General features: G+C 52.0%; 1 protein-coding gene across 1 annotated transcript in view; it reads right to left on the bottom strand.

Moving 5' to 3' along the window:
- Positions 1 to 12,300, bottom strand: part of TCEA3 (transcription elongation factor A3) — a 35,163-nt gene that overhangs the window by 12,029 nt on the left and 10,834 nt on the right. The window contains exon 5 of the mRNA XM_075552209.1: positions 11,679 to 11,741. Within this exon, the coding sequence (XP_075408324.1) occupies positions 11,679 to 11,741 (63 nt within the window). The remainder of the gene's footprint in view (positions 1 to 11,678; positions 11,742 to 12,300) is intronic.

Raw genomic sequence — 12,300 nt, forward strand, 5'->3', positions numbered from 1 at the left:
TCTTTCACCTCCAGAGCAGCTGGTGGGCTTGACTCGCCAGCCTCAAGGTTAGCAGTCCTAAGCTTACCCAACAGCGCCAAACGGAGACCAGGACAATCAGGACACAAGGACAGGCAGTGGAGTTCCTGTCCCCCCTCGTAACTAATCGTTGCGAGACACTGGTGACAGGGCCAAGAACTTGCCATCATCCATTCTACACCGTGCTGCAAGCTGCTCTGTCGCCATGCCCTCACTTGGGCATGCAGTCACCTGTGCATGAATATCGACAAGCACCCACTCTCCAGACACCGACTGGATACACACAAGGATAAAGCAGACAAGGGGCAACATTGACTAGGAACCTTCGGGGGCAGTGAGTTCATGTAAACGGGGGGGGGGGGGGAAGGAACAGCATCGGCGAGGAAGGATAGGAGGGGTGTCATTAAAAGACGCCCAGGGAGAAGCTGTGGAACTGACGTCGTGCATACTCTCAACAAGAAGACATGAAACCTACAGGAAAAAAGATGTCATGCTGAGCTGGTGCCTCCGACGGCCTCTCTGTGTTCCTGTCCTCAAGGAGCTGCCCAGGGAGCAGACAGAGAGACAGACAGAAACCCCTGGAGGACAAACCTGGACACTGACAGGTCTCTGTGTGCAGCTGCGCCTGCTTGCCTCCCAGACTTGGGACAAGCACGTAACTGCTGAGAGGACAAGGCGGACAAGAACAGCTGATGTCTGTGTGTTCACTTAGTCCTGCCTCCCTCCATGAAGCATTTTTAGTGGCCTAGGAGGGTGCAGAGGAGTGCTAGGGGTGTAATGGTGAAGCTCTGGGCTGCTAACCTGAAGGTTGGCAGTTCAAACCACCAGTGACCCCGAGAGAAAAAGGCCTAGAGATTTGGACCCATAAAGAATGACAGCCCAGAAAATCCTCTCCTACACGGTCGCCACCAGCCTGCTGCCATCAGGTGGCTCCCGAGGACAGAGCAGAGTGCCCACTGGGTTTCCGAGGCTGCCAGTCTTGCCGGAGGCAGACTGACCCATCTTTCTCCCTTGGAGCAGCTGTTGGGTGTGACTCGCCACCTCTTGCTTAGCAACCAAGTGTTTCACAGACCGTGGGGAGTCCCCTGATGACACCTACAAAGGTGGAAGGGAAAGACGAACAGCTTTGAAAATAGAAGAAGAAAGAGCTACAGCTAAACGTCGCACAACACGAAACAACCCAGGCCGCCAGCGAAAAGGAATTGTTGAAACAACAGCACATCGCTGGTGAAACATTATGCAGGTACTCAAAATGATGTGGAAGAGCATAAATAAACAAACAAACAATAAACTGGGAAAAGGTCATAGCTTGTCAAGTGACAAAGGCAAGTTAATAAACGTAGAGCGTGATCTCAACTTTGTTAAAATGTGCTTCTGAAGACACGCAGAGACAAGGCTAGATGACTAGGCCCTCGAACGTACACAGAGGTGGCATGTGGGGACCAGAATGAGGAGGTAGTCTGACTTTCTATGTGCTGTGGAGACATTTGCGCTTCTGATAAGCGTGCCTTATCTTTTACGCCCTACTTTTACATGCAGGACGGAAAACGAAAAGGTAAACTAATAGATACTGATGAACACGCAGCCGGCCAGTCACAGCCTTGAACACCCTCTGGAGCAGGTTCCATCTGCTCACACAGGGTCGCCCGCCGGGAGTTGGACTCGACTTAACAACAACTAACACACAACAATGACATACAGGCTGCGGGTGAGGCACCCACATGGCGTTTGGCTTTATAGACGTCGAGGCACAAAACAAACCCAACTGCTGACACCAACAGCTGCTGTGCTTTCGGGACCGGTGCAGAGGATGCTGGGAAAAGAGATGAGATGCCAGCTGAAACCGGGGTGGCTGATCGCAAGGCCTGTGGGTAGGACATGAGACCGGAGCCCCGTCTCCCCCAGATCCAGATGTGGGCAGGGGGGAAGAGTGTGGGGAAGAGGGCAGCAATCTACAGCCCCAGGGGCTTCTCGCTACCAAAGAAATCCTGTCTGCATCCCATCCTGCCTTTCACCGGCCCAGCCACACCAGCCCGAGCTGGTCTCCTGGTGGCTTCTCACAGTCCCACACAGAGGGGCCTGATGAAAATTCACAGCTAACCTTGCGGCTCCTCTTAGTGCTTCTTCCTAATGCCTTTGCCTTATTCTCGGCACCAGACTGAGGTCTCCGCAGCCCACAGCCTGCCTCTGCCCACTGCCTCCACTCCGCCCTGATCTCCGCCACTCGGAAACTTCCCTTCCAGATTTCACTCCTTTCTCCTCCTTGGTGCTCTGTGAGAAAACCATGAGACTTTCAACTCCTGCGAAGATTTGCAGGCTCGGAACCCCACAGGGGCAGTTCTACCCTGTCCTACAGGGTCCTACAGGGTCCCCAGGAGACGGAAGGGACTTGATGGCAGTGAGTTTGGTTTGGGTTCTGTTCTTTGGACATCCCCAAGTCTCCCACCACAATGCCTTTGTCCTGTTGCCAGCCTTCCCCCCACCCCGCTCCTGGAATGCACTTCCTCCGGGTTTCCTATGACTGGTGCCATCCCACCAAGCAGGTCTCAGCTCCAAAGCCCTGTCCTCTGCAAAGCTCCCCGGACCACCTGTCCCCACCCTGTTACCCTCCAGCACAGTGGTTCTCACTCTTTCTCATGCCGCCACCCTTCCATACAGCTCCTCATGTGGTGGTGACCCCCCAACCATCACGTTATTTTCGTTGCTACTGCATCACTGTCATTTTGCTACTGTGATGAAATGGGCAACCCCGTGAAAGGGTCGTTCGACCCCAAAGGGGTTGAGAACCGCTGCCCTAGCACATCACCCAGTCTCTTTCCTTCACAGTGCTTACTCAAGTCTGCAATCAATGTGTTTGGGTTTAGAAACATCACCTTCATCTCCAGATTGCAGGGTTCCACTGCATAGGGACCTGGCCGGCCGCCTCACCACCAAATGCCAGCCCGTCACAGTGCTCGAGGTGGCGGCTGGTCAGTCTTTGCTGAGTGAATGACTGCATGCGTGTGCATTGGCACAGAGAGCTGGGGGTGAGAACGCACGCAGACATGCTGCGGAGCCAAGACCTCCACGTCTGCTTCCCAAAGGCCACAGCCCCCCAAACTCTCCGGATGCAGTTCTACTCCGTAACACAGGGTGCGCCAGGAGTCACAACCAACCTGACCGCAACTGGTTTGGAAGGCCAGTGACCGTGCTACCAGTGGGCGTCCTCTCCCGACCCGAGTCAACTCCATCACCTGAGGCTGAGATGAAGGCCCAGGTACTCCTGGTACTACCCTTCATGAACCTGTGTGCCCCATTACTGCACCCTAAACATCTAGGACTCGCAGTAAGGGAAGCACCAGAGCGGGCCTTGTGGCACGCTACTCTGCAGGAGGTACAATAACTAACAACAGTTGTCACCGTTGGAGTACCCACACTTGCCCTTTACCCACTGCTATTGTGTCTTTTCAGACTCACAGCGACCCTATAGAAACAGTATAGAACGACTCTAAAGATCTCAGCCATAGAAACCCATGAGACAGTTTCTACTGTCCTACAGGGACACTACTGGTCACTGTTAATTCTGTGACAATCGGTTTAATGCTACCCCAAGGAGCAGGTCCCCTAGCCCTTTCAGAGACAGTAAATCTCGATGGGAGCAGACGGCCTCATCTTTCCCCATGGAGAGACTGTGGGTTTGAACCACTGACCTCATGGCTAGCAGCCCACAAACCTCACTGCTTAACCAACCGGGGCTCCCTACCTACACTGAGGTGGTATGTTTACTAAGAACACTGATTCTAGAGTCAAACGCAGAACAAATGCCGACATCACTTTGAAGCTGTGTGGCCTTGAGTGAGTTCCTTAATCTCTCTGTGCCTTTTTTTTTCTCATGGAGGAAATGGGGTAATGCTGCTATTGTATGGTGTGATCAAGCCCATTTCTCAACTCAAAGCCACCCCCTGGGACAAAGTAGAACTGGCTTCTCTGGTCTCCGTGTGATTATAGATGAGCAGGTTCTCCTGGCAACCACTAGGTGGGTTTGAAGGCCAACAGCTCAAGTTAACATTGAACTGGTCGACCACCAAGGCTCCCTGGGGTGTCCGAAAACTCCCTGCCGTAGAATCTAGCCCACCTGACAGCGGCCCTCTAGGACAGAGTAGAACTGGCCCCTGGGTTTCCCAGGCTGGCATTTTTCTGGAAGCTTCATCTGTCTCCTGTTGTGCAGCTGGAGGGTGTAAGCCACAGAGCTCTGTTAGCAGCGAAGCACTGCACTGCTCCGACAGCCGGGCCCCGTGGGATGACGTGATGGGTGTTTTAGAAAATTAAAGCCGCTAATAGAATTTCAGGAGCAAAGGTTTAGGCCACTGACACAGCTGAGCAGTGAGTGTGAGTCGGATTCCTCAGTGTGCACCTTTATGCTGCATTCCTGGGGGAGCGGGGGGAGCACTGGTGGGCGAAATGGGAGGAAGATGAGGCAGTTCTTGCTACTCTGCCCTACAGGTCACTAGGAATCTGAATCGACTAGCTGGCAGAGAGTGGGTGCATGTTGAGGAGAGCTTCATCACCTCATTTGATCCCCAAGGTGACCTGGGGAGAGGGTCCTACATATTGTTTTACAGAGCAGTGAACTGAGCTTCAGGAAGCTGAAATGCCATCCAAACAGGAGGCAGCTGCGCACCAACCCAGATCTGGCTGCTTTCTGCACTGCGTTCAACACAGCACACTCTGTCTCGGAGGCCGAGGGCTTTCCAGAGGCCCCTTCCTTGAAAAGAGAGCCCTGGTGGTGCAGGGGTGATGCATTGGGCTGCTCATTCCAACGTCAGCAGTTCAAATTCAGCAGCGACTCCAAGGGAATAGAACCAGCTTTCTACTCTGGTACAGCGTTACAGCTTGGAAACTCCCAGGGGGCAGTTCTACCCTCTATCAAGGGTTTGCTAGGATTCAGACTTGACCCAAAGGGAGAGATTGGTTTTGGTTACTTGAACAAGGCCAGGCAGCTTGGACCCCCTTCTTCCCCGTTTCCTGGCAGGACCCTCCCAGTACCCAGCGTCTCCCCTCGCCCCCTGCTTGTCTAGGAACTGGCTGGCTGGCTGGCAGGCATGTGTGTCTAGATAGCTATTTCAAGCAGGCGAACTCTTGTTGCTTTCAATACACACAATTGCCAACTGCATCAAACTGCAAGGCGGGTATAACCGGAGGGTGGGTGGTGGGAGGCTGGATTTATCAGCAGCATCCTTCTGCTTCCTGGTCTGAGCAGAGGCAGCTGCGGGCCTGGCTCGCTGCTCTTGGGCGCCACCTCGAGGGATCCCCGTCACTGCGTCTCTGAGTAAGCAGTCATCCAATCACAAGGGACCATATGGCCTCATCTTTCTCCCAAGGAGTGGCCGGGCAGTTAGAACTCCCTCCCTTGTTGGCGAGCAGTCCAATTCTTACCCAATAGCACCCCAGGGCTCCTAAACCCTCAATCTTGAGGGACATACAATGGTCTGTAAGAAGGGGCCACTACTTTGTGATGTGCACCATAATATTATCATTGCTGTTTTATTCTACTAACGATGTTTTTGTGAATCCAGAAGTGGTTTTTAATGTATCTTTTTCATTGAAAGGTACCCATAATCTATATGCGAAGATCAGCATTAGGATTCCTGATGGTATAGTGGGCTACAAATTGGGCTGCTGATCATAAGGTCAGTGGTTCAAACCCACAGTCTCCCCAGGAGACAGATGAGGCTTTCTGCTCCAGGAAAGGTTAGCCATGTAGGAAACGCCCAGGGGCAGTCTATTCTGTCCTACAGGGGTGCTAGGGGCCAAAACTGACTTGATGATGGTGAAGTAGGACAAACAGTTGGCTGACATTAGATGCAAATCATACCTAACTGTTCCAAATCACACACAAATTAGACTGAAAGACGGGTCTAGGAAGGGACCTCGTCCTTAATCCAGGGACTGCTTCTGTTTGGCAGGGTTGTAGCAGAGGATTGGGGGGGGGCAGGGTGTAGCCAAGACATTCCAATAGCCTAGTCCTAAACCCAACCCTACCCACTACCATCGAGTCACTGCCCATCCATAAGGACCCTGTAGGACAGGGTAGAACCGCGCCTGTGAGTTTCCAAGACTGGGACTCTTTATGGAGTCGAAAGCCCAGGGAGCTTTCGATAGCCCATGGAGCAGCTGGTGGTTTCAAACTGCGGGCCTTGGGGTTAGCAGCCCACTGTATAACCAACCACCAACAGGGTTCCCACCTGGTCCTAACGTGGCCGATAAAGCGCAGCCTTCGTCCCTGTCGCGCGCAGGCTTAGTGGTCTGTACGCTGCTTCTCCGGCTCTAGTGCTCAGAGCACCTTTGGACTCAGACTGCAACACCTGTGCCTGTGCCCTTCCACCTGCCTGAGATGCCCTCTCCTAGCTGGTCTACCAGGTAAACTCCTATCATCTTTCTAGCCTCAGCTCAAATATGATGTCTCCCGTGAAATCGCTGATGGTTTCTTAAGCCAGATTGAGACACCCTTCCATTATTTCCTTGGTGTGTTACTATTTCCACCCAAACCACTCGAAAGCCATTGCCCTACAGTTGACTCTGACTCATGACAACCCGTCTGTGACAGAGAACTACTCCAGGAGGGGTTTTTTTGAGGGGGAGGGCAGGCTGTACTCTTTAAGGAAGCAGACTACCAGGTCTTTCTTCCAAAGTGCTGCTGGGTGGGTTTGAATGAGCAACTTCTAGGTTAACAGATGGGCACAAGGCATTGCACCATCCACCGCTGTCTACAAGCACTTACCCTTCTGGCCGGGGAGCTCCCTGAAGGTGGAGACCAAGAGGCTTTGCACCAGGTGCAGCACCTGGCTATAAAGGTCCCAAACTAGAAGGCTACAACTACCTTTTGGTTGGTCTACTGTGTTGAACAAAAAACCAACCAAACAAGGCATAGCTTGTCCATATCTGAAACAGGGAGTTTCACATGAAAATTTGTGTCTGACTCTCTTTGAAAAACTGGCAGGCCTTCAGCAGACACATAACAAACAAAAAACATATCGTTGAGAACGAGTGGGGCTGGAGCAGAGATCCAAAGCCCATCTGTAGACAATGGAACAATCTCCCCAACGAGGGCCCACAGGGAAGGGGTGAGTCAACCAAGGTGCAGTAAAGCATCGATGAAACACACAATGTTCCTCTGGTTCCTTGAGGCTTCCTCGCCCCCCACTATCATGCCCCCAGGGCTGCTTCTCAATTCAGACTAGACCGGAACCGTGTACAGGTACAGATAAGAGATGGGAGCTCTCACACAGATCCCAGGAACAGGAGTGGGAAGAGATACTAGAAGGGTGGGGGAAGAGGGGGAGAGGAAGGGAGAAAGGGGGAGCTGATCACAATGACCGACACATAACCATGCACCCCTCTCCAGGGGGAAGAGCAACAGAAAACATGGGGGAAGGGAGACAGCAGTCGGTGTGAGAGATGAAAATAATATTATTATTATCAAGGGGTATGGGGGGAGTGGGGGAGTGGAGCTGATACCAAGGGCTCAATAGAAAGTAAATGTCTAGAAAAGAATGTAGTCAACATATGTACAAATTCGCCTGATGCAAGCAATGTAGGAATTGTGACAAGAACCTGGCACATGGGAACTGCATTTCTCTAAGCAACCATCAGCTGGGGCTGGGCCGCGATTGTCCCCTTCAGGCAGGGCACACTCACCGTAGTAGTGTGCTTTGGTCTCCATCAGCCAGCCAGTATGAGCGCGCCCTTGACCCCTGGGGGATGCAAGACTGAGTGGCTGAATGAATGAGTCAGAAAGAGTGAGAATCAAGAGCTAGAAGGCAGGAAATGAATGGTCTGGATAAAGTACCTTAAGAAGATGGAGTCTGTCCCTTTTGGTTGCCCAGCCCCAGTACTGAAGGAGCAGAAACGGCACAACTGACCGAGAGAGAAACATTCTGCTCAATAGAACTTCTGAAAGAGTGCACGATGGGAAGGAGCCAGGAGGAGTCTGTCCCACGAGGGAAATGTCAGGAGGGGAGTCTGGGGTTAGGACTCCCCCCACTGCCCCCTGCCCTTCAGAGCTGCTTGCCCGTCTCTCGCATCAGCCCCATTCCCATGAGTTAGGGCATGCCCAGAGGCTCGCGATCCACACAACTCTCCACTCTTCAGACGGGTCCGCCCTTCCTCTCTGTCTTCACTCTAGCCTCTGTGGACCAGGTCGACGGACCCTGTCTGAGTCCCTCCCCCACTTCAACTCCACAAGAGGACTCAGGTGGTTATCACAGGAGCAGCGTGAGCCAGGAGAAGGTCAGGTGCAGGTACGCATGGCATTTTCTGTTTACAGCTGCAGAGAGGCCAATACCCTTAACTCAGGCCAGCCCGGCATCCAATATGGCACTCCCCGCCTGAATCACCACCACTCCATGTCCGGGCCTGCCCAGTCCTCTCCTGGCTTTGTTTCTCCTGCTCCCCCTCTCCCTCCCTCCTGGACAACAGCTCCCTCCCTCCTTGATACCACCATTCCCCATGACCCCCTTACGGATCCAGTCCACACAGGCTTCCGGAAGTCCAGTGTCTGGCTTCTGCACCTGTGACGACTATGCACATGGAACTCACCAGGTTGTTGTTGTCAGGCATCACCCAGTCTGTTCTGACTCACAGCGACCCTCTGCAGAACAGCGTGACGCACGGCCCAGTCCTGCGCCCCGCACACAACCAAACCTAAACTCTCTCTCTTCTGCCCCAGAGCTGACTTATGTACAGTCTGCCCCAAACCAATTCATGGCAACTCCACCCTGGCGGTTCCTGACTCCTCTTTGCTCTCAGACCCCTGTGCGCTCTACCTTCGAAAATGTATCCCCTCTACTCCTTCTCCCCATCACCACCGGGAGAGCTTGTCTCAACTATGCATTCTGACTCCTGGCTGGTCTCCTCCTTGCGGCACCCCTGCCGCCTACAGCCCACCCTCAGCACAACAGCCACAGGGCTCTGGAGAGCTGTGCTTATAGAATTCCTCTGCCCAGCGGCACCCATTTCACCCAGAGTAACAGTCGAGTAGGTACTCCTGGGTCTGGCCTCCACGACCCCTCAGACCTCCTCTTCTCTCTCCCATCGCTAATCTCCTCTGGCCACACAGGCTGCCCAGCTGTTTTTTGTAATCTTTTTCTCATTTCAAGCTTAGTTCGAGATTCCCCCACCCCGCAACAGGTTTACTGGCAAGTAGCCTAGCTGTTTCTTAAGTTTGCCAAGCATGTTCCTACCTCCAGGTTTTCCCAGCAATCAAACTCCCTCACTTCTTTCAAGCTGTCACTGAAGGTCACCTCCTCAATGATGTCTTCCCTGATCAGCCCAGTGAGCTGTGATGCCTTCCCCAGCCCCCCTCACCCTGCCCTCTTCTTTTCCTTGGCATCTGCCACCTCCTAAACCACTTTGTCACTGCCTCGCCTACTATTTGTATTAAGGAAATCAACGACAAGACAATGCCCCCCCACCCCCCTACAGCGACATGACAGGCTTTGATCTGTTGGATCTGGGGGGGGGGGTTGAACTTGCAAGAACCGATCCAGGGAGGTTCCCCCTGGCACTAACCCCCATGCTTGCGGTAAACAGAGCTCAATGGAAGACTGTGGGGAGCAACCATCAGGGGTGCGGCTCACGATGGAGCCGCATTTGCACAGACTCCTCCTAGTGACAGCGTCCAGTGTGCTGGGTCATTGGAAACATGGACGATGTTATGGGTGCTATTGCCTTATGCCCTGGGGGGCATGATTGATGATGATTTACTCTTCTGTTTTGATGGGGTTTTTATTTCTCTGCATTAATTATGCTTGTTTTTTATTCATTTGTATGTTTGTCTCTTGTTTTCTGCTAGTGGGTTTGTTGCTATTGTTGTGGTAGTTGGTCTTATGGAGTTTTTAATTTGTCATAATACGACTGCCAACATAAACCTGAGCCATGCATATCCCAGGGACAAGCAGATGTATTATGGGCCCCCACTGAACTCTAGCCCCAATCCAAGAACAGGTAGTTCTGATCACATGGCCCTGCTCAATACTCACCTTCACGAAAGGATCATTGAAGATAAGGGTGCTACAGTAAAGTGTGGTGAAGAAAGCAGATGGTGCCCGGCTATCAATCAGAATAGTGTCTGGGGTCTTAAAGGCTTGTATTCAAACTAGCAGCCATCTAAATGAGGAGTCAACTAAGCCCACACAGAAGAAGCACCCCAGCTTGTGTGATCCAAAGATGACAATAGCAAAATGCAAATACGACAAAGGGAAAATTGTCAGAGCCTAAATTGTGAACACCCAATTTGTAGAAGGCTAGAGATGACGGCGGGAGCCCCAAGCCCATCTGCAGAGCATCTAGCCTGATCAAGCCGCTGCCAGACCCCCACTAGTCACAGGCAAGGGTCTCAAACAGTTTTACTACCAGATTGAGATCACTGAATCGTGATTTTACTGGATCGAATTTGATACTTGGTCAGTTGACCTTCCTCTTGCCCCAACCTGAAATTGTTCCAGGTGTAAGTATTTCTTACTCGTTCCATGACAAAAATTTCTTCCCCAGCCTTAATATTCACAAGTGGTGCTTTTCTTTCACACTCACTATTTGGATTTTTATTTCTATTATTATTACCACCACTTTAAAAAAATTTGTTTGTTGGGTTTTCCAGTTTGCAAAGCACAGAAGGAGTAGAGGCATGGAGATAAGAACTGAGGCAAAGGTTTATAGGGGAGTGGGGCTGGGGTAGGGGTGGAGAGGGTCAGGGGTTGGGGGAGCAAACAGGGTATGTGGGAGGGGGAGGGAGCACTCTCTAGAACGGATGGTGATTACACAACTCATTTTAAAGGTGATTTAACCAATGGGTTGGGGGATGGGGGAAATGTTCTAAACTTGATTGTGGTAATGACTGTACAACTCTTCTTGATATGACTGAACTAGTGAATGGTGTGACGTGCCAATAAAACTGTTGTTAAGAAAGTCCACAGCCTTGGGAACCCCACGGAGCAGCTGTAACTCTATCCTATAGTGTCATTATGAATCCTCATCTGCGTGCCAGCGCGAAGGCAATGCTTTTAATTGGGGGTTTAGGATATGAGGAGGCTTCAAAAAGTTCCCAGGAAAACAAGATAAAAAGATCATGGAATTTTCCCAAACGATCTGAAAGGTTTTGCATGGGCTCTCTACCTCCCATTGGGTGGCCCCCTCCACCCCCACCCCCACCCTGAATGCTGGCCATGGATGCGAGGGGGTGGGGGGTTGTTTCTTTTATTCGCTGCCAGTCCCTGGTAGCTGCAACAGCCCTTGGCACATAGCAGGCCCTCAATAAACATTTTACAGCTGGGTAATTTAACGATTTTATGCCAATTTGACCCCTGCTGACCAGTTCAGCTCAAACCAATCTGCCAACTGCTTTAGCTGCCCTCGCTCCAGGCACCAGCTCTCCTGACAGGCTGTTCTCACTGGACTCTGCTTGACCTTGAGAAAGTTCTCCAGACCATGATGAAGCCCCACGTCTCCCCCAGTCAGCTACCTGCGAGAAGGAGCCACCCTTCCAACTCAAGGCCCACTGGTCTTACGATGTGGGTCCAAGAATTAGGAGGCGACGTCATGAATGGGGCGTTTCCTCGATGAAAGTGGAATGGGTGTGTTCTGAAAAAGCCCTTTGGGACAGGGAAATCTATGGCGTCCTTTACCTTTCCATCGACGGTCTTTTTGGAGAGGAGGCGGCAGAGGACTTGGAGTCCGTCGAGTCTCTCCTGAAACGAGAGGTTAGGGAGTAGGAATGATACTGTCTTGCATGAGCGGGACTGGGGAGAAAGCATTCTGGGACCAGGCCTGCTGGGCTGAGGGGAAGGATCCTCTCAAACCAGTGCGACTGGGCTGGCGGGTTCCCCTCACCAACTCTCCACCTCCGAGAAACAAGAGAAAGGAAGGAATCTCTTAAAGCACCCTAGCGTGTTCCCTGGATATAAATAACTATGAATAGCCACTCTCCTCCTCACTGCTGGGCAGGTATTGACTAGCTGGGCTCTGGAGAGAACGGGACTCCTGGGATTGTCAGCTGTCACCTGGATCCGGAGAAACTCGGTGACCAGCCGTCTGGGTTAGCACCTCGGGCGAGTGCGTGGGAAAGCACTTGGGCCCTGGAGGTGGAAGCGTTGGATTAAAATGGCAAGCGAAAAACCAGGACACAAAATTACATGTGTACTGCACGTAAAGTCACACAAACCCACCTCTGGGAGGGAAAGGAGAAAAGAAAAATGGTTTTGTTAACCACGATGACGTTATGGTGATGGTATAAAAGTAAAAATTAAA

The sequence above is a fragment of the Tenrec ecaudatus genome, chromosome 1 (genome assembly GCF_050624435.1).
Source record: "Tenrec ecaudatus isolate mTenEca1 chromosome 1, mTenEca1.hap1, whole genome shotgun sequence".
Taxonomy (NCBI): domain Eukaryota; kingdom Metazoa; phylum Chordata; class Mammalia; order Afrosoricida; family Tenrecidae; genus Tenrec; species Tenrec ecaudatus.